The 24790-nt window shown below is 44.9% G+C and overlaps 1 protein-coding gene across 1 annotated transcript in view; it reads left to right on the forward strand.

Annotated features, from left to right (window-relative positions):
• PCCB (propionyl-CoA carboxylase subunit beta) overlaps positions 1-24790 on the forward strand; it is a 75709-nt gene that overhangs the window by 15586 nt on the left and 35333 nt on the right. The window contains exons 4-9 of the mRNA XM_075937379.2: positions 10058-10114; positions 10893-11006; positions 15711-15821; positions 18192-18300; positions 18724-18844; positions 23891-23972. Coding sequence (XP_075793494.1) covers positions 10058-10114; positions 10893-11006; positions 15711-15821; positions 18192-18300; positions 18724-18844; positions 23891-23972 — 594 coding nt within the window. The remainder of the gene's footprint in view (positions 1-10057; positions 10115-10892; positions 11007-15710; positions 15822-18191; positions 18301-18723; positions 18845-23890; positions 23973-24790) is intronic.

Raw genomic sequence — 24790 nt, forward strand, 5'->3', positions numbered from 1 at the left:
CTCTGCCCCCAGATTCCCCGATTCAGCTGCTGGTCAATTTCAGCAGCAGCTGAATCGGGGAAGCCGGGCGCAGAGCAGCTCCAATTGTCCTGCAGCCAGAGCACTTTCGGGTTCCTGATGGTGCCGGACCATCAGGAGTGCCGGAGCTTTGGATGCCGGACCAATGGAGTTTTACTGTATATGGACTAAAGCAGTCTTTCTGTTTCTCTTACATCTTTTTCCCACCAACATTATTGTACAGTGAAACCTTTGTTATCCAGCACTCTGTTAACCAGAAAACTTTGTTAGCCGGCATTGCCCCCACCCACAATACTGTCACATCTTCAGGCGCACAGGCCAGACTTGGTTTACCATGATTGGCTTAACAATTTTTTATTTAAGAAGTACTAATCATCTTCAACTCAAGATAGAAATGTGAGACCAACTGCCTCACACTACAAAACTACCAATATTATAAACTTGAGTTTTACTATTATTGTCCACTGGTTTTTCCTAGGTTGATGGGACCCTCACAGAACCGGAACTTTTAGGTAACCGGAACACCCTAATCCCCAAGCGTGCTGGATAACACGGGTTTTACTGTAATAGATTATTGTGACATTCTGTGAACTTACACTCGCTTGAATGAAATCAGTTGAGTTCACAATTAGGGTGAATTATCACAAGTTAATTCTTCTAGTTTATGAACCAGTTTTTCCTAGGATCAGATGTAAGTTCATAAAATTCTCTCTCTATATCTATATCTATCTATAAAAATTCCTGAGGGACGACAGTGACATCATTATCTCACTCTGTGGTGCTTTGCCCCGCAGCCTCGGCAGAGTCAGAAGGGGAAGCAGCAGCCATGGCTCAGCATTCCCTCCCTTACTCGGGGGGCATCCTGGGCTCCCTGCTGGCCCCTGGTTCCTTTCAGGAGCGTCGGGGCGGCAGCAGCTCCTTCCTGCACGGGTAGGAGGGGAGGCCATGATTTGGCCACGGCAGACAGAGGTGGGTTGGTGAGTGTAGCAAGCAGGGGGTGCAGCCCTCTAGAAATTACAATAACAAAATCCTGGTTTTATGTTAATCATGTAGAAAACTAGAAAAGAAAAAGGTCCTTAGTCATAAAAAATTTGCAAATTGTAAAATATTCCAAAACTGGGATTTAGATATTTTTCCTTGATTAAATATTACAAAAAGTACAGTTAAGCCTTTTAAATGTTAACAGTTTAAGAGCTTATAACTCACTTTGTATCTGAAACAAAACTTAAAACTGCTGCTCTAATATATTTGTAAGATGTTTAAGAACAAACTGGATATTATTATATCTTTGGCTATACACCCAGGATCAGTAAAAATGAAAAAACCCAAACAAACTACAGCTGTCTTTTATTTTGTGTTGCACTGTTTACTTAGATAAAGTTGTGCATTTACAAAAACGGTGAAAATTTTTAGCCATTAGATGCAAAAATAGTTTTACTAGGAGAAATATTTTAGCACCAATGGCATTTTTACTTACGTGAATTGCCTTCTTTAAAAAGAAACAACAAAATGAAGTTATTTGGAGCCACTTTTCCATTCATGAGCCATTTGCAACACCCAAAGGAGGTAAAAATTCACCAGCTTTTTAATCTGTAAGAGTATGTCTACACTACAAAGTTAGTTCAAACTAACGGACGTTAGTTTGAACTAACTTTCATAGGCGCTACACTAGCGCGCTCTGTTAGTTCGAATTTAATTCGAACTAACGGAGCGCTTAGTTCGAACTAGGAAAACCTCATTTTACAAGGATTAAGCCTAGTTCGAACTAGCTAGTTTGAATTAAGGGGTGTGTAGCCCCTTAATTCAAACTAGTGGAAGGCTAGCCACTCTGGCCAACACCAGGGAAACTCTTCTGCCCCCCTCCCAGCCCCGGACCCCTTAAAGGGGCATGGGCTGGCTACGGTGCCCGTGCCAGGTGCAAGCCTGCCAGCACCCAGCAGACCCTGCACCTGGAACGGATCGAGCCACCCACCCGATGCCCTCCCCCTCTTCCTGGGACCAGGCTGGCGGCGCCTGGGACCGCAAGAGGCGGGCACCCGCCTGGGCTAGTGCAGACATCGTGGACCTCGTCCACGATCTCCGCACTAGGCACAGGAAAGTGGCCGGCTAGGGCAGGAGAGCTGCCAGCCTGGCCACCCAGGAGCAGGTGTGCAAGAGAATCAAGGGGGTCCAGTGAGACCCCCGACCCTGAGCTTACAATGGCCATCCTGGGTCAGACCAAAGGTCCATCTAGTCCAGTAGCCTGTCTGCCAACAGCGGCCAACCCTAGGGACCCTGGAGGGGATGGACCGAAGACAGTGACCAAGCCATTTGTCTCGTGCCATCCCTCTCCAGCCTTCCACAAACCTTGGGCTGGGACACCACTCCTACCCCCTGGCTAATACCACTCCATGGACCCAGCCTCCATGACTTGATCTCACTTCCCTTTAAACTCTGTTCTAGTTCTAGCCTTCACAGCCTCCTGCAGCAAGGAGTTCCACAGGTTGACTCTTTGCTTTGTGAAGAACAACTTTCTGTTACTAGTTTGAAGCCTGCTACCCATTCCTTTCCTTTGGTGTCCTCTAGTCCTTCTTTATGGGAACTAATGAAGAACTTTTCTGTATGCACCCTCTCCACCCCACTCCTGCTTTTAGAGACCTCTATCCTGTCCCCCCTCCGTCTCCTCTTTTCTAAGCTGAAAAGTCCCAGTCTCTTTAGCCTCTCTTCATATGGGACCTGTTCCCAACCCCTGATCATTTTAATTGCCCTCCCCTCTCCCAGCCTCTCTCTTCCCCTCTCCCACCTCCTTTTCCCAGTCTCCCCCAGTTTTGTTCAATAAAGACAGATTCCATTTTGGAAGACACGTTATTTTTATTTTGTACATCAAGAAGAGGGGCTAGGGAAGGGTAAGTGGAAGGAGGTGAGGGAGGAATGGGGCATGTGCCCCCGATGGGGAGGACTGGGCTGGCTCTGCGGGCTTCTGGGGGTGGAAGCTCTCCTGCAGCCCCCCAATTGCTCCCTTTCTCCAGATGGCAGCCTGCGGCAAGTGCAGCCGGTCTGATGGCCGAGTGCTGTGATGTGCCCAGTGTGGGTAGTCCGGGCACTCTAAGCCAGGACTGCTTTGCAAGCGGGGCACCCATGAGAACTGTCTGTCCGGGGTGGGGGTCGGGACCCTTTAAGCACAGCCCTCGGCTAGCCTGAGACAGCATCTCCACGCTCTAAGTCCTCCTCTGATGCCCTACCGGCACTGCTTCTGGCCATCCTTAAGCCCGGTTCAGGGTCCACTTAATGTGGACATGCTAGTTCGAATTAGCTTAGTTCGAATTAACTAATTCGAACTAAGTTAGTTCGAATTAACGTTGTAGTGTAGACATACCCTAACACACTTTGCCCTCCTGTTTGACCACCACCAACATTTGTGAAGACAGCACAACCAGGGCCGACTTATCCAATAGGCACAATACCTAGGGCCCACAATACTTTTAGGGGCCCACGAAAATGTTTTAAATTCTTTTAAAATCAGAAGAAAAAAAATAAACTTGTAGGGTCGAAGAAAATCTTTTAATTTTTTTCTCAGATCAGAAAAAAATGAAACTTCTAGGGCCCACGAAAATCTATTAAATTTTGCCTAAAACTGAAAAACATAAAATGTTGAAAGTATTTAAATTTATATTAAAAATAATTTTTAATATTGATATTATTATGGTGGGAAGGGCCCATGAAGGCAAAAGTGCCTAGGGCCCACGAAAGTCATCATGGGGCCCCGAGCACAGCCACTGTAGCACTTTAGCCCATCATGGGGATTTAACCTGTGACACTAACACTGTGCTGTCTATGTGCACAAAACAATAGCTGCAGTGACTGACATTAACAACAAAATAGAGGAAAAAAGGAAATTGCTAAATCACAAAACAATCACAAACAGGGTTGGAGCTACAATAGTTGTTAGTGTTGTGGTGGCTTGAAATGTAATTTAGCAGCCCAAAATTAAGATGGTATTTTATCAACAATGAGGAGAAGGAGGGTTTCCCCATGAAGGTGTTTTAGTAAAGGTCTGTATTAGCAACTTAATCTTTAATATTTACAATTCTTTATTTTTGACACTTTTTCCCCTCTTAAAATATTTTTATTAAACTCTCTTAATTATTACAATTACAGAAACTACAAACCTTAAAAGAAGAGGAAAACATAAAACAAAGCTTTTGTTAAAATAATTTTCAAAAAGTGAACTTAATACAATTGTTTTATCCTTTTTTAAATAAAAAAATTGTTTACTTTGAAGATGTATTTTAAACAAGTATTGGCATATTGAAGCATTTTAAAACAAGCTCTTGTTTTAAACCAACTTTGAAACCTTTGCTTGTTTGCCAAGGTGCCTGCTTCTCAGCATGAATTTAATCCTTTAAGCTTATTCACGGATGGCAAAAATGTTGTATTAATTTAGATGGACTAAAGGGGCCCAAAGAGCCAAAGAGGTTAACATAAGCCCATCATTGTCCAGCATTAAAGCATGTCAAACAAAGTTCAGGATTTGGTATAAAGAGACTTCAGCTTACTTGGTACAATGCCAAATACAACATTCAAATATCCTTTTAACAATTGTTTTAAAGTTGTTTTTTTTTAGGCGGGGGTTGAAACTTTTTTGTGTTCTAAGAAGATAAAACAGGGCAAATACACAAAAGAGAAAAAAATAGTAAAAATAGAAAGTTGCAGCTTCTTTCTCTGGAGTTGACTCTTACTGCTGAAAAGCAAACCCTGAGATTTGACAAACTTGAACCAGCATTGGGCTTTTTAGGTAGGGTTGCCAGATGGTTTCAACAAAAATACCAGACACACTTGACCGCACATTTATATTTTCTCAATTTGTTTTCTGAACAGAGAGCTCAAATACTGGACTGTCTGTTTCAAAACTGGACACCTGGGAACCCTATTTTTAGGGCACTACTTTTAGTTGTCTTTTCAACATTGCATGTTTGCAGCAGTGTTGCAAAACATGGTCTCATTAGACTCTTACTAGATGGAAGGGGAGAAAAAAGAGAGGGCTGGGAAAGAAAGAAAGAAAGAAAGAAAGAAAAAATAAGGTCGGGGTGGAGAGTACATGCTACTGTGAACCCATAATCTCACATCTCCTCTGGTGTTCAGGAGTGAACTAAAGCTGGTGGAGGTGGCAAAGTCATTTGTGTCCGTCTGGTCAGACACTTTCCAAACTTGGAACAAAAAAAAGCCCAGAGTCCCAATAAGTGGGAGGGGTGTGTTCCTAGGGTTGCCAGATGGCTTCAACAAAAATACCAGACACACTTGACATTACATCACAATCTACATTACATCTTATTTAGAAAATACCAGACATTTCTATTTTCTGATTTCTATTTTCTCACTTTGTTTCCTAACAGAAAGCTCAAATACTGGACTGTCTGGTTCAAAACCAGGCACCTGGCAACCCTATGTGTACCACAGTGGGATTCACTGCCATAGCACCTCCTGCTGGTTACTCAGGGAATCAGCTTCATTCAGTGCTGGAGCACCCCCTTCTGGCCAATGTCTCGCTTGCTGTTACATTTTAATGGCTCCACCACCTGTGTTAGGGCCCGCATCCCTCCCAGACTCTGGTTCCTTCCCTCTGGGTACTGCCCTATTGCAGGGCCTCCACACTCTGCGGTACTCCCCCTCTCAGGGAACCCCAAACCCCCTATGCCTACCTTGCCTCCGTGATCTACTGTCAGTCTTCATCTAGCCCTTGTCAGACTGCAGTTTGCCCCAAGGCATGGCCACTCATCATTGGCAACAGGTGTGGACCTGCTGCCTTCTGCTGCCCTGGCTGCCTCCCTGCAACCCTAGTTGCCTCAGGTCTTATCTCAGTCCCTGCAGCCTGGGAGTTTGCCTGGCCAGAGATTCCCCAGCTCTGTCTGCCTTTCCCTAGCCCTGCTCTGTGTCAGGAAGCCTCTAGCTTTCCAGGCAGCCAGGTCTGTCCTGTTCCACAGCTGGAGCAAGAGTGAGAATTAGTCTCCACCTCTCCAGGAACCCTTATTTATACGGCCTCAAGTGGGCCCGAATCCGCTGTCTCTGCCTCTGCTCCTGGATCCAACGCTCCCGCCCTCTGCCAGAGCTGGGTTTTTACTCTTAAAGGGCCAGTGCAGGGCAGATGCCCCATCACAAAGTGACAGTCAATTTGGTCACTCCACTAGCCAGTTTTTCTCCAAAGCCTTTTCCTTTAAAAAACTCAAAAACAAGTTAAATAGTTAATCTCCCAATTAATCTTACAATTAGGGTGAACATGCAGGTCCAGTTATCACAAGAAGCCTTTATCTAGTCATAAAAGCATTGATCAATTCATGTCTGTATTTGGCAGATTATCATTGTAACAGGCCCTGCCTTTCTCAGGTATCGCCTTTTGACAGAAAGTTGCCCTGCAAAAACCCAGCCTCAGTCCCTCTGCCAGGGTCCCTGTCAGTACTTCTCCAATACACCCTTGGGGTCAGAACACCAATGTCTCAAAGACATTAGCAGAGAATTCCTATCTTATAACTCAGACAGCTCTGTCTCTGCTGCCTTTTTTCACTCTCAGCTCTTCTATAGTCCCAGTCTTCCTTTAAACAAGGCCTACTCAACTTCAGCAAAAAACTTCAGGACCAGACTTCAGAGAGAAACTGCTGAGCTGCAGTTCATCTGCAAATTTGACACCATCAGCTCAGGATTAAACAAAGACTGTGAATGGCTAGCCAGTTACAAAAGCAGTTTCTCCTCTCTTGGTGTTCACACCTCCAGATCAGTTGCTAGAAGTAGGCTTCATCCTCCCTAATTGAATGTACCTAGTTATCACTAGCCTGATTCTTGCCTGATATTTATACCTGCCTCTGGAAATTTCCACTACATGCATCTGACGAAGTGGGTCTTTGCCCATGAAAGCTAATGCTCCAATACATCTCTTAATCTGTAAGGTGCTAGAGGACTCTTTGTCGCTTTTGCAGATCCAGACTAACACGGCTACCCCTCTGATACTCAACTTTGGACGCCCCTGGGGCCACAATGATACTCTCAGCACATGCCAAGGGCCACAACTTAAGTGAGGTTGCATATATATATATATATATGCAAAAATATATGCAAAAGCTTCTTTCACACTGATGGGCATGAATACAAAGATTAAGGCAAGACTACACAACATGCAGGCCCCATTTCAGTCAGTTCTGCTGATATTAATAAAATGCAGTAGTTACCCAATTTCCACCCGTACGTCAGCATTTTTAATGAGCAATGACAGTCCAGGAATTTAACTACTAAAACACATCTCAACAGAAGACCATTATATTGACTACTTTTTTGTTTTGGCTCCCACCCGCAGGCTGCATGTTGATCCCCGCGTAAACCCAAATCGCACCACGGGCTGCAAACAGACAGGCTGCATCCTGAGTAGCCCTGCTTTGAACCAAGGGATCCAGGGCTTATCCCCTTTGTGCTCTTAATGGCATTCCAGAGGTCAAAGGGAGCTATAACATAGCCAACGTCTGCCTGTCCTGACTTAGTAAAAGTCACACATTCCTTCTGGGTTCTTTCCCAGCTCCCTGCCACATTTCCAGCTCCACAATTTCTATCTTGTGCTATCCAGGCCTCCTTGCTTCTGGTCCATCTCTCCTTTTTCTTACTTCTCAAGCTTCCTTATGTAGCTCCTGTTCCTAGGTACCATCCCTACATTTGTCCAGGACTTGCCAAGGCACACCTGTTAGTCACAAAAGGACAGAGACTACCTCCATTAATGGAGGCTCTCTCTCCCTGTGACAATTACCTTAGCCAAAATAGTCATTGTTGTGTGAGCTTGGGCAAGTGACTTCTCTCCCTGCCTCTGTTTTCCCTTTCCCCTTTCATCTGAGTTGTCTGATTTAGATTGAAGCTCTTTGGGGCAGGTGTCATGTCTTGCTATGTTTAGTTTACATCTCGCTGTAAACTGGATCACAACTGGGGCCTTGAGATGCTACTGTAATACAGGCAATGATAGTAAAGGAGGAAAATATACCCATATGAATAGGAGAGAAAATAAAATCAAGGAAGAACACAGTACATTAATTAATTACAGGCAGTCCCCGGGTTACGCGGATCCAACTTACGGCGGATCCGTACTTACGAATGGGGCTTTTCTCGCCCCAGAGGACGCAGGCAGCGGAACCGCCCAGATGCGCCGCCGCCTGCGTCCTCCCGGGCGAGAAAAGCTGCTCTGCATCTCCCTGGTCTGCTGGGGGGGGCCCAGCAGACCAGGGAGATGCGGAGCAAAGCCGCGGAGGATGCGGGCAGTGGGACCGCGGCACATCTCGGTCCCACTGCCCGCGTCTCCCTAGTCTGCTGGGGGGGGGGGCGCACAGCTAGTGCGCCGCCCCCCTCCGCTCAACAGACCAGGCTTTTCTCATGGACACCTGTGGTAGAGCAGCTGGGGCGCTGCGGGGACCAACCCGGCAGCACCCCAGCTGCTCTGGCCCAGGCGTCCCCAAGTCAGCCGCTGCTGAAACTGATCAGCGGCTGACTACAGGAAGCCCGAGGCAGAGTTGCTCTGCCCCAGGCTTCCTGGAATCAGCCGCTGATCAGTTTCAGCAGCAGCTGACTTCGGGAGCGCCGAGGAGCGGTGCTGCGGGGACCTACCCGGCAGCGCCCCAGCTACTCTGTCCCAGGCGTCCAGATTCAGCCGCTGTTGAAACTGATCAGCGGCTGATTCCAGGAACCCCGGGGCAGAGAAACTCTACCTCGGGCTTCCTGTAGTCAGCCGCTGGTCAGTTTCAGCAGCAGCTGAATCTGGACGCCAGTTCCGACTTACGTACAAATTCAACTTAAGAACAAACCTACAGTTCCTATCTTGTACGTAACCCGGGGACTGCCTGTATTTCTGATATAAAGTGTAGTGGTATAATACACATAAAATAGAGATCTGAAGTGAGAAACATGGGTAAAAGTTGGTTTTCCTCAGAAACACCGGAGGTTGATTAGTGATCAAGGTGGTGAAGAATGGAGGTGGGGAAGCAAAAGTAAAATAGAATGGGAAGGGAGACATGGGTGGAAATACACTGAGGTGAGAGTTAAAGAGTTTGCTTCTGCATCATGTGTTGAGGCCTGAAACTCTCATTATGTCCCTCTGAAACTTTCTAGGCTCATTGAAACCCTTTCTTCATCAGCAACACACGCATGATCCTTGATGCTGTCACAGGGAATGAAGTCAGAAATAAGATCCTTGCTCAACACTTCTCCCACGTGTAACAGCAGCATTGAATTGTGCCTGTGATAGTCTCACTCAGTCTGTCTCCATAGCTCGGGTGGGAAGTGGGAAGCTGACTAGCTTATATCAAATAACACTGTTACTTCTATTGACTGTTGGGCAGGCACCGTCCATAGGAACAACAGAACTGGAGCAATCAGCTAGAGTATATCTATACTGCACAGCTCTTTTGGGATACCAGAGGTATCCCGAAATAGCTACTCCGTGTTTGCACAGGCTGCCTGTTATTTTTAAATATTTTTCAAAATAACAGGCGCACTTTTTCATCATCCTGGTAAACCTCGTTACACAAGGGTTAAAGGATGGCTTGTTATTTTGAAATTTGGCGCTGTGTAGACGCAACAAACTTCAAAAGAAGCTATTTCAAAATAGATTCGAAATAAGATACGCAGTCTGTGTAGCACAAATTATATATCTTATTTCAAGTTTAGGGTGCTGGGTAGATGTATCCCCATAGTCCTGTCCTGACAGAATTAAAGTTTACTGTCGTGTAACAACAGTTCACATCATGGTGTGAGGCAAGTTTTCAGGTTGACATTTAAAAATTGTTTTCTAGAATGAGGATACTTCTAGAAAGAAGAGATCAGTTTAGGCTGCATGAATCTCAGAATGCAAGGTGAGATTCTGATCTCACATTAATTCTACACCAGAGTAGCTGGAGTTACTACTAGTTTATACCAATATGTAACTGAGAAGGTCAGGTATCAAGTATATAACCCCAACACTATCTTGAAAATACTAATGCAAGGATATAATTTCATTGGCAATTGAACTGTTTCTATGTGCAATTTTTTTTTCTTTTAGGATTTTACTGTATTTGGAGGGAGTTTGTCTGGTGCCCATGCCCAAAAGATCTGCAAGGTAAGAGGAGAAAAAAACAAGTTGCCAATGACTCCCTGTCACTATATTGTGCTACTGATTTTAATAACCAGATCTGAGAATGACTTGGACTTTTCAATTTGCTAATAACGTAAGGCAAGGTGCTGTTGCTACTTTGAGAAAAATACACCTCTCTTATTCAGCCTTTACCGTCTTGTATTTTTGTACAATATTTCTTCCCCTTGTCAGTTCCTAATGTACTTTAAATTTATTATCCACTTCTTCCACATGTGTGTTTACAACATGAGAGCTAATTACATGATCATGTACTGTTAGGTTTTTTATGCAGAGTTACGCCATATTCATTTCACAGGTTGGGTGGAGAACACTGTAAAGCAATGTGCATATAGCAGATAAGGCAGGGGGTTCTTGCATTGTTTGGGTGTTGCACTATGAGACAGGGCACCCTCACTGAGGATAAAATTATTGTACCACTGACTACCTGAATGTGAATCATTTAATTTTCATGCAGAATGAGACCAAAGATTGTAAGTGATCATGCAACTGAAGACTATGATAACCCACACACCAAAGGGTGGAGTTAAGGTTACACAAATGACTTTAATTGTAGCATTTCCTGATCTTTGAATGATTCTTTTTGTAACTGTGTGAGTTTAGTATGGAGTATGTAGTTATTTTATTCTGTTGGAGGTTTATTGTGTGTGTGGCAAGTACATAGTAGTAAACTTAATTGACTTCTGCTGTTTTTTCAGCTTTAGCTGGATCTTGTCTAATCAGCAGCTTATGTGTTTATCTTTAGATCATGGATCAGGCTGTCATGGTTGGGGCTCCTGTAATTGGGCTGAATGACTCTGGAGGAGCCCGTATCCAGGAAGGAGTAGAGTCTTTGGCTGGTTATGCTGATATCTTCTTGGTAAGTGACCTAATGGATGAGATATACTGATGAAAAGCACTATATAACATCTATTATTATTATACAACGGAAATATAATAGACTACCTTCTGAGTCACATTAACGTCTAACGTCCTATGCATATGCTGAGATATATGTCAGAAAAGAACTTTCTTTAAATCAGATTGGATCTCTGCTCCCTGCTTTGATACTGGTGGACCTACTCTCTCTTAAGGCTTTGTTCTGTAGCTTGGTAGTGCATGATGCTCTCTAATTATCATTGTGCACATCCTCACTTCTGACCAAAAATCTAGTCCGTTCCTCCTTGTTTGTAGTTATTGAATACAAACCCAGCAAAGAGCATCTTATAGCAGACACTCTTTCAAGAGCATCTATAAACAGTAAAAGCAAAGAGATGCAGGAAGAGACATTCTACAGTACATTAGGAGCAAGAGGAAGACCACAGACAGGGCGAGCGCCTTCTCAACAAGAGAGGAGGGAAACAATAACAGAAAATATGAAAATGACAGAAGTGCTAAAGGACTTCTTTGTTTCTGATTTTACTAAAAACTAGGGAAGTTAAATATCGGTTAATTGAATAGTCAGTTAACCTTATGAATCCTTATTGGTTAGTTGACTATTCTATAGTCCCCGGGGGGCTGGGGCCGGAAGCCAGTGCGCTCCGGCCCCACTTCTGAGGAGCCCCCTGTATCAGAGGCAGCAGCGTGGGGTCCCAGGTGGGAGCTGGTCCACAAAGAGAGTCAGTTTAAAAACCAGCTCCACTCCCAGACCCACTGTCTGTCACCCTGTACTGCTGCCTCTGAAACAGAGCCAGCAGCAGAAGGTGGCATCATCTCCTGTCCAGGGAAGGAGCTGAACTCCCAAGACCCAGCATGAACCGGAACTGAACCAGGCTGCCTCCTAATACACTTTAAATGGAGAGCCACAGCGGCGGTAGGTCCCATATCCGGCATGAACCAGGACTGAGGTGGGCTGCTGGCCAGCCTGCTAAAAAATTTACTGGCAGGAGGCGGCGTTTCAAAGGGTCAGTGGAGTCCCCAGCTGACCCCGGGTTCTAGTGAAATGCCGCAGGGAGCCCAGGGTCAGCTAGGAGTTCCCAGCTGACCCTGGGCTCCATGGCAGCTGCTGCTTTGAAATGCCACCTTTGGGTTCAAAGCGTCAGCACCGCACAGCTGTGCAGCGCTGCCACTTTGAAGTACCCCTCACACATGACTTGCTCCATCCCTGCCTTCCTCATGCCCACCCCTTCTTTCTAGCCTTCTCCCAGCACCTCCCTCTCCCCCCTCTATCCCCCAGTGCCCTTTGCTGCCTTTATCTTGTAGAGGCATGGGGGGGGAAATCGACTAGTTAACTAGTCAAAAGACTGTCCGATAAGCAAATGCTTATCAGATAGTCAACTAGTTGACTAGTCTTTAACATCTCTATAGTGCACAGAGCAGAGGAATTTTAGAGGATCCATCCTTGTTTTTGCCTCACAGCTTCTGGCAGTCAGAGGTTTAGGGTCACCCCGAGCATGGGGTTACACTCTGACCATCTTGTGTAATAGCCATTGATACAGCTAACTATCATCAGCTTATCTCATTCTTATTTTATCACGGTTATACTTTTGGCTTCACAGCCTCCCCTGGCAATGAACTCCACAAGTAGAGTGTTCATTTTGTGAAGAAGTGTTTCCATTTGTTTGCTTATTAATTTTATTAGGTTACTCCTGGTTTTCGTATTGAGCGTAAATAACACTTCTTCATTCACTTTTTCACACCATTCTTCATGTTGTAGCTCTCTGTCATATCCCGCTTAGTTGTCTGTTTTCTAAAATGAACACCCTTACTCCTTTCAGTCTTTCCTTGTTTGGAAGCTGTTCCATGCCCGTGGTCATCTTTCTAAAACAAAAGGAAAAACTACGTAGCACTTTAAAGACTAACATGATGGTTTAATAGGTGATGAGCTTTCGTGGTCCAGACCCACTTCCTCAGATCATATTCTGGAAGAGAATTGGCATGATCAGGTCTCGACAAATTCTGGAAAACCCTACTCGCCAGACAAAAAAGGGACTTGCCACCCTCCACCCCAAAAAGTGTTTTTTTAATGGCATAAATTCCTAATAAGAATAAGAACAGTAATTACTAATAAGTTATTACTAAATATCACCCAAGTTATTAATAAATATCTTATAAACCTCTACCTTTTCCCTCTGCTGCCCTGTCTCCTCCCCTTGCTCCATCAGCTCCCCTGGTGCCTGCTGCCCCCCAACCCCTCACCCTCCCCTGCTGTCCTGACTCCTGCCCTTCTCACTGCCCTCAGCCTTCCTGAGACCTGCCCCCTTCCACCAGCCCTTCTCTCCCCCTGTGCCCACTCCTCCAGTAGCCGTACTCTGATCTGATCCTCATCCCCTCTCCTAACATCTCCCTCAACACACCTGCCCTGCCTCTCTCCTCTGATGATGGTCCCTCTCCTGCGGGTGTCTGCCCTTCTGCTTCACCCCCAGAATCCTCTGGCACCTGCACCCTTCTGGTGTTTGTTTTCATTTTTGTCCTGGCATTTTAGCCCTATAAATAGCAAATAGCATTTTCATTTGCTTTTTTCCATAATGGCAAAGGCACGTCAAGTGAACTCCACCTTTCACTCCCTGCTGGGTCATAGCAGCCTGTTCCCTGGCCTGTCCAGCCCCTCCCTATGGACAAGCACCCCTCACTCCCGACCCACAGGGGGAACAGGGTGCACGAAACTGGGGGGGGGGTACAAGGGTGACGCAGGGAATGGGAGGCACAGAGCCAGAGGGGTGCAGGGTGCGGTTGAGGCATGGGGAATGGGACGCGGGGAACGGGAGGGGCAGAGGGATCAGGGTCTAGGGGCAGTGCAGGGAACGGGCAGCATAGAGCTGGGGGCAGGTATCGGACGGGAGCAGGGTGCAAAGGTAGCGCAGAGCCAGAGTGTCGCAGGGAAGAGGGAGAGCAGGGAATCCGGGGTACAGGGGAGGCGTGGGGAACGGGCAGCGCGGAGACAAAGCGGCATGGGGCGGGTGCAGCAAGCCGGGTGGTTACTTCAAAGAGACTTTAACACCAGGGCTGTGTCCAGACTCAGGGGTTTTTTCGGGAAAAGTAGCCTTTTCCCGAAAAAACTTCCCCTGCGTCCAGACTCAAGCCGCGTTCTTTCAAAATCATTTCGAAAGAACGCGGCTTTTCTTTCGATGGCGGTAAACCTCAATTTACGAGGAAGAACGCCTTCTTTCAAAAGTTCCTCTTTCGAAAGAAGGCGTTCTTCAATGTAAATAGGGCTTCCTCGAAAGAGAGCATCCAGACTCGCTGGGTGCTCTCTTTCGAAAAAGCGGATTGCTCTTTCGAAAGATCCGCCTGCAGTCTAGACGCGGTCTTTCGAAAGAGGCTCTTTCGAAAGAAGCCTGCAGTCTAGACATAGCCCAGATGACAGAGGGAAACTTCAGAACTTTCTTTCATCCTTAAATTTGACACTTTACAAATGGGCCTTAACAAAGATGCTAATTACCTTAAGCATTACAAAGAGAGCTTCCCACTTATCACCCCTGATTAGCCATTCATTGACTCAAATAGCTATTCCCTCCCTTCCTCCCCCTCACCCCACCTTCTATACTAAATCTGATTTGTCAGTTTAATAATGTGTTCGCTTTTTTCATTGTATTCCTTTGGTATATATGGTCATGCCAATTCTCTTCCAGAATATGATCTGAGGAAGTGGGTCTGGCCCACGAAAGCTCATCACCTATTAAACTATCTTGTTAGTCTTCAAAGTGCTACATAGTTTTTCCTTTTGTTTTAGCCGGATCAGACTAACACGACTACCTCTCTATTACTATTCAACATGTGGTCATCTTTGTCGCCCTTCTTGAACTTTTTCCAGTTCTGCCTTAGGCAGCTGCCTAGCTCGCGTAGGCTCACGGGCCGCCCCTGCCCATACACCAACTTGATTTTGGGTGTTAAGTGCTCTTTCAGTTAATGAGAAATGTGGAAACCAAAAGGGTTTCTGCTGGAAGTGTTTCAGCTGATCCAGCCTAATGCCCCACAATAATATGAAAACATTGTTGATGCTTTTTGAGAAGGTGGTTAGTTTTGGCTTATGTTGTGGAGGGATTGATGCCAGTACAGTGGTGCTGTAGGGAGAGGCAGTCAGTAGGGGAGGGTTGCTAGTGACTAGCACAGATGGTCCCGTAATGAAGGATTGAGCATGCCAATGAAACAGAATTAAAAGGAGGTGTGGCACAGAAACTCTAGCCATTCCTCACATTGACAGAGGCTGTCTGCATTCTCCCATCTCATTTTTGTAAAATTGAATGTATTTGAGCAGTTATGTTCCTCTCTTGCCTGTCATTGAGAGTTCTCATGGAATCTTTGTAAATCTTGTGACTTGCTTAAAAAAAATATTTAAAAACACCACATACCTCCTCACATGACTTCCAACAAGCAAAATAAAATAAACAACTCTCACTGACATGTCTCACAAGAACAAAAATAAACTTCGCTGACCTGGTTCAGGGCTGCCGGTGCTTGGACTACAGCCCTCGCGAAGAGGGGAGGTGCCGAGGTTTGACGCAGACACAATCCAAGTAAGCTGGGGGCTGGATCCAGCCTGTGGACTGTAGGTTCCCCATCCCTGGACTATTGCAAGCTTTTGCAGGGATGTAAGAATCAAGATGCTTTTATTATAACTCGTTTTGTTTCTTTGCTCTTGCAGAGAAATGTTTTGAGCTCAGGAGTAGTCCCACAGATCTCTCTTATCATGGGTCCTTGTGCTGGTGGAGCAGTCTACTCACCTGCTTTAACAGATTTTACATTCATGGTGAAGGTAAATATGGCTCTAAGAATTCCTCAGTGCCAACATTCATTGTTCTGTAACAGCAACTCTTAGCAAGCTTATCAAAACTCACTGCGCTTAGCACACTGCTTTCATGTATTTGTCCCCAAAGAATGTCATGTGAGGTCTTGAATAAAAGCCACAATCACACTGCTCTTTAATAGCATTGTGAAATGTATGTGCATATAATATTTGAAACAAAATACAGGACTAACAAGATGGTTTATTAGATGAGGAGCTTTCGTGGGCCAGACCCACTTCCTCAGATCAAATAGTGGAAGAAAATACAGGCAGTCCCCGGGTTACGTACAAGATAGGGACTATAGGTTTGTTCTTAAGTTGAATTTGTATGTAAGTCAGAACTGGCTTCAGATTCAGCCGCTGCTGCTGAAACTGACCAGGGGCTGGCTTCAGGAAGCTGGAGGCAGAATTGCTCTGCCCCCAGCTTCCTGGAATCAACCACTGATCAGTTTCAACAGCGGCTGAATCTCAAGCCTGGGACAGAACAGCTGGGCTGCCAGGTAGGTCCCTGCAGGACCAACCCGGCAGCACCCCAGCTGCTCTACCCCAGGATTCACAACAAAAGCCTGGTCTGCTGGGGGGGGGGGCGGGCACTACCTGCGCGCCCCCCCCAGCAGACCAGGGGCACGGGGAGCAAAGCCGCAGCAGCGGCGGGGTGCCGCGCCTCTGAGGCTTTGCCAGAGCAAAGCCTCAGAGGCGCGGCACCCCGCTGCCGCTGCGCTCCCGGTGCCTCTGGTCTGCTGGGGACCGTCTCAAAGCCTCAGGCGTCCCCAAGTCAGCTTCTGCTGAAACTGACCAGCGCTGACTACAGGAAGCCCCAGGCAGAGTTGCTCTGCCCCGGGCTTCCTGGAATCAGCTGCTGATCAGTTTCAGCAGCAGCTGACTTGGGGACGCCTGCGGTTCTTAAGTTGATTCTGTATGTAAGTCAGAACTGGCGGTCAGTTTCAGCAGTGTCTGAATCTGGACGCCAGTTCCGACTTACATACAGATTCAACTTAAGAACAAACCTACAGTTCCTATCTTGTACGTAACCCGGGGACTGCCTGTAGTCCCGTATTTTGTTTCAGCTACACCAGACTAACACGGCTACATTTCTATCATATAATATTTGTGTAAGAAACGCAGGTGTGTGTGTAAAAAAAAATATAAAATGTTTCTAAGTGACTGCATTAAGGCAGAGTTGACAAATAGGCTTCTGCCATCCAAAGGATGTAAATTCACCTGTCTGCCTCGGATTGCATGTAAATTAAGTATTGTAAACCAACATAATGGAAACATTGTTTACATACAAAGTCAGCATGAAGTTATGAAGTCACCATGGAGTCATCATACCAGGTGTGACAATGTCAGGCAAGAGGGTTCTGGAAGGCCTATATATGAGCCCTATAATGTAAAAGGAGCTGCTGGATGTGGAATCTTCTTAAGCTTGTGGCAATCAGTGACTGAAACAAGGCTAGCGGGGACGCAGCTATTTAGGTAGGGTCCATTGGAGGAGATGGGGAAGGAGAAAAATGATCTTCCAAGCTTTCGTCAGAGTTTCCAGGAGCAGCATCCTAGCCCTATATAGTGCTACAGATGGACACTTGTTATGGGAGTTGATTATATCTAAGATCACTGGTAACAGAAAGACTTCAAAGAAAAAAATTAACTCTCCATTCCATTGGTGTGCTTTGTGTGTTTGACTGTACAAGAGATATATTGAAGCTGGCAATACACATTACAGAATTTGGCAGTTCTTCTCATTGAAATTTTTTTGTGGCTTGCACAGAAAAAGCAGGTGGTATATTACTGTCCCAAAATCTCAGTCTAGTACAGACAAGATTTTATTTTGCTTAATTTGGGAAAGAATATAATTGCACTGAAGATGCAACTGTGTATAAACCAGAATGAACTTTTGTCCCCGGTTGTTTTTCTGCATAAGCTGAGAGAGGAATTGTGTAGACAGGTCAATATATCAACAGTAAGAGATGGGGCAGAATGCCAGAACTGTAGAGATGCTGCAGTGCCTTTGGATTAAGTTCAGGTTTTATTTTTCACTTAAGGCCAGGGATTGAGCCTTCATTCTCAGTCTTCTTTGAGGAATGCAGAGTATCTTATCCAGATCAACAACACATAATCTGTGGGAAATTATTAAATTCTTTAGAGATTTTTGACTAAATGTTGCTGAATTAATCTCGACTCATCTTTTAAAAAAAGGGATCTTGAAGGAATTTATTCTTTTTCACCTTTTTTCATACCCTTTGAGGGAAAGTGTGAGAGCGGAAGAAAATCATTTATAGTTTCCTATCGGTGAAGTGCTGTTGCAGCTTAGAACTCTCACTTGACAATCTACTTTTTCAGGACACATCCTATCTGTTCATCACCGGCCCTGATGTAGTCAAGTCAGTCACCAATGAAGATGTTACTCAGGAACAGCTTGGGGGAGCAAAGACACACACTTCAGTATCCGGTGAGACCTAGTTATTTTACTTAGCTAACATATGCTCCAGTTTTCCACACTGAATGAAGCAGCAGTTCCAGCATAGATGTTAGAATTTCTTTTTCACACTAAGAGCCTCCAGGTGAAATTCTTCACTGAAGATTATGGGCTTTGGGTATTGGGTTTTGAGCATTGAGTAGCAGTAGTCATTTTTGCACTTTGCAGTGTATCGATGGGATAACAACAACTGGGAGTACGTTGAAAGTTTTAAGTGAAAATAATATGCTGCTTTCACATACAAGGGGAAGTGAAATGGATTTTCAAGCCCTTTAAGTAATTTTAACTCGACTATAGAGTGTTTTACTGGGTTGTGGTGGAAAACCTGTGGCTGAGTTTGCCATCCCTTTCTAGAGTTTCTCTTTCATTTCCTTCTTTCCCTCCCTTTTTCTACAGGGGTCGCACACAGAGCTTTTGAGAATGATGTAGATGCTCTGCTCAATCTCAGGGAGTTTTTTAATTACCTACCTCTCAGTAATCGTGATCCAGCCCCAGTTCGCAAATGCCATGATCCTAGGTAAGTGAGGGGCTTGCATGTAATATCTTAAATGTTCTTATCAGTTTAATAATCTTGCATCTTTCTGACCGCGTGAATACGTGGAAATGAGCATCTTGCAGTTAGGCTTCTGGTTTTTGCCTTCTTCACTGATGAATTCCCTCTTGCAACATGTATATGTGCACACGCAATACTTTGTCAAGTCTATTTATAGTTATTATTATAGGGCTCATCTAGACTACGAGGAACGGTCGAAAGAAGATATGCAAATTCTGTGGGATTTTGCAGAGCTTTCGAAAGTGAAAGTAGTTAAGACGCGGCTTTTTTGGCGACCCTTCCTTTGTCAAAAAGCCACATAAACCTCCTTTTTTGAGGAAGAGCGGCTTTTCGACAAAAGGACCCTTTGTGTTAGGCTCAGATTATGACAAGGGTCAATCCTTGCCCTGAAGGACAGACAATCCAGTTTACCATGTGCTGCCTAATCATACTCATCAAGTTATGTTTTGTAGACAGCATGGTAGAGGTGTGTCTTAAGGAGGATAAGGAAGTGGCTGCTTGAATTTTATCAAGTTTTTCTTGGGCATAAGGGCAACCTGAAGACAGTGTGAAGCTGTTTGATAGAAGAAGGTGGTACAGGATGGGAACACTGGTGGAATAAAGGCAAGGGTTGATGTTGCTACAGGTTAGATTAGCTATGGAGTGTGGGGCTGGGTTAGGAAGGGCCCTTACAGGTAAAAACAAGAAGCTTGTATTTGATGTGGAGGTGATGGAAGAACCAACCGAGGGACTTGGATGTGGCTGATGGGGTCATAGCAGTGAGCAAAGACAATGATTTCAGCACCACACGTTATTTATGACGTATATGTAGTTCAATAATATGGTGCTTCATGGCATATTGGAGCAGCCTGTAGGGAGTGTGCTCTCCCACTGAGTGTCCAGGAGAGCAATCATCATCAGATATTGGTAGCTTCTACTCCCTTGGGGAGGAGGCCAGAGTTGTGGCTTGTGAGGAGAGGTGATGTCAGCAGCACAAAGGCCCAGTGCGTATAGCTTTGTAGTTTCACTGGTTCTACATTGATGCCTTTGCATATTTGGGTACTTCGTTAGCTCTTTGTTTAGGAATTATGAGCAGTTTTGTAAACCATTGTCCCAAAGCTACCAGAAATACGGTATTAACCGATCATTGTTTAGATTCATCCTGTGTTCCTGTTAGGCAGAAATAAGTTACAGAACAGATCTTCTTACCAAAAACAGACTCTCCTGGATGGTGTTTTAAACAGGAGAACATTTGTGTCTTTACTGATATTATGGGGCTACGCCCTCTGCTCGCTACGCTTGCCTACCCCCTCTCTAGCCACTTTCGCTTTGTTGAGAGCCTGTTGACACGATGATGATGTTCTGTCATCCAGCAGGAAACACTTTTTATATAGAGAGAGAGATTAAGAAACCAAGAAATCCTATTATATTTATTAATATTTCAAGACATTTGTAAGTGTTATTTTTGTAGTCTATCTTTTTCCCATACATGAACTCAGTGAGTAAATTTTCCATGTGAGTAGCATGCCATGTGGGTGTTTTTTTTTTTTTTTTTAAAGAATTCCTCTAATAATGGCCATTTTTTTTCTGAGAGGGGCTACCAGTAATTAGAGCCCTATGCGGAAACACATTTATATCCATGGATATAAATCGGTATCCAGGATCCACAAGCTTCTCCTGGGAACTGCAGTGATGAAAGGAGCAGAACATGGAGCCACCGCTCCCAAGAGCTAGCTTTCCACCCCTCCCATGCGGCTGTACTGCCCTCCCCCTTCACACAGGGATCCATTTCTACTAGGAAGAAGTATTACCAAAGAATCTCTGTGTGTCAGCATTTTGTAGTATTAGGTTATGAACTATATCTCAGGGCTCTAACATTTTGACATCTCCACCATATATGCATAACATAACCTTTTTGCACCACAATTTCTGCAACATGTCTCTCCATCCATATGGGCAGGGCTCGACAATTAGTGTAATCTACTCACCCGTGGCAAGTAGATTACAAGCTGGCACAGCCACACAGCACGATCAGCGCATGCGCAGCGCGGTCTGCACATGTGCAGCGTGCCGAACCGCACGGCTGGCGAGCGGGGCTTGCTGCTGCGTGGCGAGCTCTGCATATGGAGAGTGGGTACTTACACCGAGATCTAAAATGTATTTTCTTATATAGTGCCACAAAACAACATTGCTGATCCTTTTCCCCCAAATCAAAGCCCATTCCTTTGGGATAATGCATCTGCCTAAATTCTTGTCCTGTTATAACATATATTCAGATATTTTCTTGTCAGGAAAATTGGCAGTAAATACTGATGTGACTTATGAGTTATATTTGTTTCCTGTTAGTCCAGATGATATTTAAATTAGTTTCCTCTATATAAGAATTTCATTCCAGAGCTGAGAAATATAGGGTTTTATTCTGTGCTCACGGAAATTAGAGGCATTGACTATCTCTGATCAGGTCCATAATACCTAGGTTGAAAGTACTCATCTGATGGAAAGAAGGCCAATAAAAATTGATGTTTGTTTACTAAAGGAGTTGGAAGACTCTCTTTAGTACACAATCCATCAGCCATGAGTATCCCGTTTCTCTTCTACTCTGTATAACTCTCTAGTTCCTTGTGTTAAAGTTTGGACTGTAGGCAAAGGCATTGAAAAATAAATATAATACTGTCCAAAACTCAAAGGGAGGCTGTCACCACCATTTGTTGTGGTCTTTTGAGGGGTCTCAGCCTCTCCTCGCTGAACCTCCTTAGTTTATCCTCAGTTGGGTCCATTATTGGACCCTCAACTCCATTTAAATCTATCAGCTCTTCAGTTGTAGGGCTTGCAGTCTCCCTTAGTGTCCTTGCCATTTTCTTGGTGCTGAGCTGTCACCCCTTTGTTATCCCTGGCCTTTCTGCCTCCCTTTCCTTGTCTGTACTCCCTTTTATAGCAGGTCTTGTTTTCTCTGTTGATTGCAGCTGTGCTCCTGCATTCATGATTGTCAGTTCTGGCAGCTGCATGGGGGTGTGATCAAGCTGCTTGTTTGCAAACAGGAGGAACTCTTCTCCCTTTCCATCTACATGAGGTTTATAGACCCCCCCCCCCCATTACAGGGGCCCATGCCAAAGGGTGCCTCCAGATTTCTGGGGGATGTAATTTTATTAATCTTTGTTAACCTAGAAATATTACCACAATTCGCCTGTCCAATTAAAAATTAGTATTTGCCTGGTTTAGAGTCCCTCAACCCACTACTGCCTACGTTGTCTGCTTTCATAGTACCTTATACTGTTTGGAGCAGCTGGTCCATTCTGCTTTGTGAGTCTGTGGAAAGTAGCTGCACGCGCTCTCAACTTTCTCTTATATACATTCAAACAGCATCCTCTGAATATCTGCTGGAGTTTTATTATTTGAAGAGGGCTGTGAAACAACATGGGTATCACGGGCTAAACATTTATTTTCACAATGGCTGTTCTCTCTTGCCAAAAGACTGTTATTCCTCCAACACTCCAGAGCTCTGTTTATTTCCTGGAGCAACGCTTTGATGTTTCCATTGTACAGATCCTTAAGGTTACTTGAGATTGGATTCCCAAGTATCTTGCAGAATTTTTTACCCATTTACAAAAACATTTTCTGGACAGTTGATGTTTCTGAGATGTTTAGCTTTAACATGATTTAATCAAACTCAGTTGCATTTTTCAAATTAAGGATTCCTTTAGATGATGATTTTAGGGAAACCTTTAAGTAGACTATTGTAACAGCAACATGAAAAACTTTACTGTATATTCCTGCCAGTTTTATCCCATTAATAAATGTATTCTTCCTTGTGCAAAAGACTTTATGGCCAGTGGAGAAAGCCAAAGAGAGGTGCCTCACCGCCATATAATTCAGACAGGAAAGATGACAGCCCATAGATTTGCATCACTGCTTTAGGGCTGATATATAGAGGATAGTTATGTGCAACTTTTTCCTCATTGGTGCTTCCCTCCCTCGCACCATCACAGTAGTGTTCCAGCCCAACAATTAGGGAGACAGAAATGAAAGACTTGTCCCCTTTCCCCCGAAACAGGGGTGGGCAAAAGGGCCTCTGCGGGCTGGATCCAGTCCACCAAGCAAGTTGATCTGGCCTGCAAAGGCCCTGGTACTCCCCTGCCCCCAGGCCAATCTGGGCTTGGGGGCAGGGGCGGAAGTGCACAGAGTCTCCTCCTGCCTTGCAAGGGGTGCAGTGCTTCTAAGCACTGCACACTCCTTACAGGCCGGGGGGCAGGGTGGGAGGAGACTTTGCAACGCTCCCCCTGTCCCCAGGCCAATCAGGGCTTAGGGTCGGAGAGAGCCCATGAAGTCTCCTCCTGCCCTGCAGGGGGCTCAGCACTTAAAAATCAACTGCCAGCTGCTGCTCAGCTGGCGGTTGACTCTAAGTGCAGCTCTCCCTTGCAGGGCAGAGGCAGAAAACATGAGACTTCACGTGTTCCCCCTCCCCAGTCCCTGGTTGACCTGTGGGGAGCACGCAAAGTCTCCTCCCACCGCCAGGAGCATGAGTACCTAGAGGGAACTGCCAGCAATTCGGAACAGCTGGCAGTTCTCTCTGAGGGGGGGCAAAAACTTTGCGTGCTCTCCCACCTCCAGACCAATCAGGGTCTGTGTTTGGGGAAGCACAGAATATCCTGGCACCGCCCCTTCCACCTGAACCCCCCCTTCCAAGGCAGCCCAGGGCCACTTCAAAAATTTGTGAAGTGGCCCCCAGTCAAAAATGTTTGCTCCCCCCTGCCCTAAAACATCTCCTGCTGCTGCTTCTTCCCCCTTAACACTTCCCAGGCCAGAATATTCTCTGTGTCTTCCCCATCCCACCGCCTCTTTGTAGCTCCTGTGTTAGTGGCCAGTAGAGTCTGCAGCAGGTGGAAGATGTACAGATCCTGCAATCCTCCAAGAGGCCACCTCTTTCCATACAGAAGACATGCACTTGTAACTCCTCCCATTGTATAGAAATTAATCTGATTTTTGTGGTTGTAGATGTCATTTTTAATTACTTTGCATTTTATTTGTCTGAAGTAACCGCTTGGTTCCTGAGCTGGACACAATTGTCCCAATGGAGTCTACTAAAGCCTATGATATGGTGGACATTGTACATTCGGTAAGCCTTCTGTTCTTAAAGAAAAGTATTTACAGTATGTGACAAATTATGAAATGGCTCAAAATGCTCGAAGCAGACTAGCAGAATGCTACAGGAGACCCACTTACAGTGAACTCTCTCTTCACAGTAGCCATTAAGATAATTCTTTCTCCATGCATTGATCATAAACCCAGGGGAAATAAAACTGCAAAAATAAGCATTCTGGTGTATGAATGGAATATCAGATTTAGGATTTATCTTTGACTCATTTTCCTCTTCCAAATGCTCATAAGTCACATAAATGGAAGATAGTATTGTTCACAGTTCTTTTCTTAAAAGGTGGATGAGAAAAAAGCTATAAAAAGCACACCTTAGAGCCCTTCCCATTTTATTTCTTTAAATAATGCTGTGTGTTGTACCGTTTCCCCTAACTAAAAGAGAAACATACTTTATTCGGGGATTCAGATCTATTCATAGAAACACTTAGCTTTTTGTGTCATATTTTATTTCATACGAAAACTAAAAATAACAATACAAAAATATATAATTGTTACAATATCCTCTGCAGGTTATCATTAGGGTTTGAATTTTACACCTTCAGATTCATGGCTCAGCACTCTACTACTTGAGTTAAATGTTAATTGTCAGCAGTAGTGTGCTGTTATCCTCTGTGGAACAGACACAAGGGGATCATGTGCAACATACTGAAGCAATAGGGTACATGTACAATAGCTCAATTGTACTGGCATCCTGGCACATAGATTTTTCAGATTTTCTGAGAGGCAGTGTAAAAAGGTGTGAATTGGCTCTTCCTTATTGAGCTATAGTCTGAAATTTGA

The sequence above is a fragment of the Pelodiscus sinensis genome, chromosome 10 (assembly GCF_052426305.1).
Source record: "Pelodiscus sinensis isolate ZL-2025 chromosome 10, ASM5242630v1, whole genome shotgun sequence".
In the NCBI taxonomy this organism is placed as follows: domain Eukaryota; kingdom Metazoa; phylum Chordata; order Testudines; family Trionychidae; genus Pelodiscus; species Pelodiscus sinensis.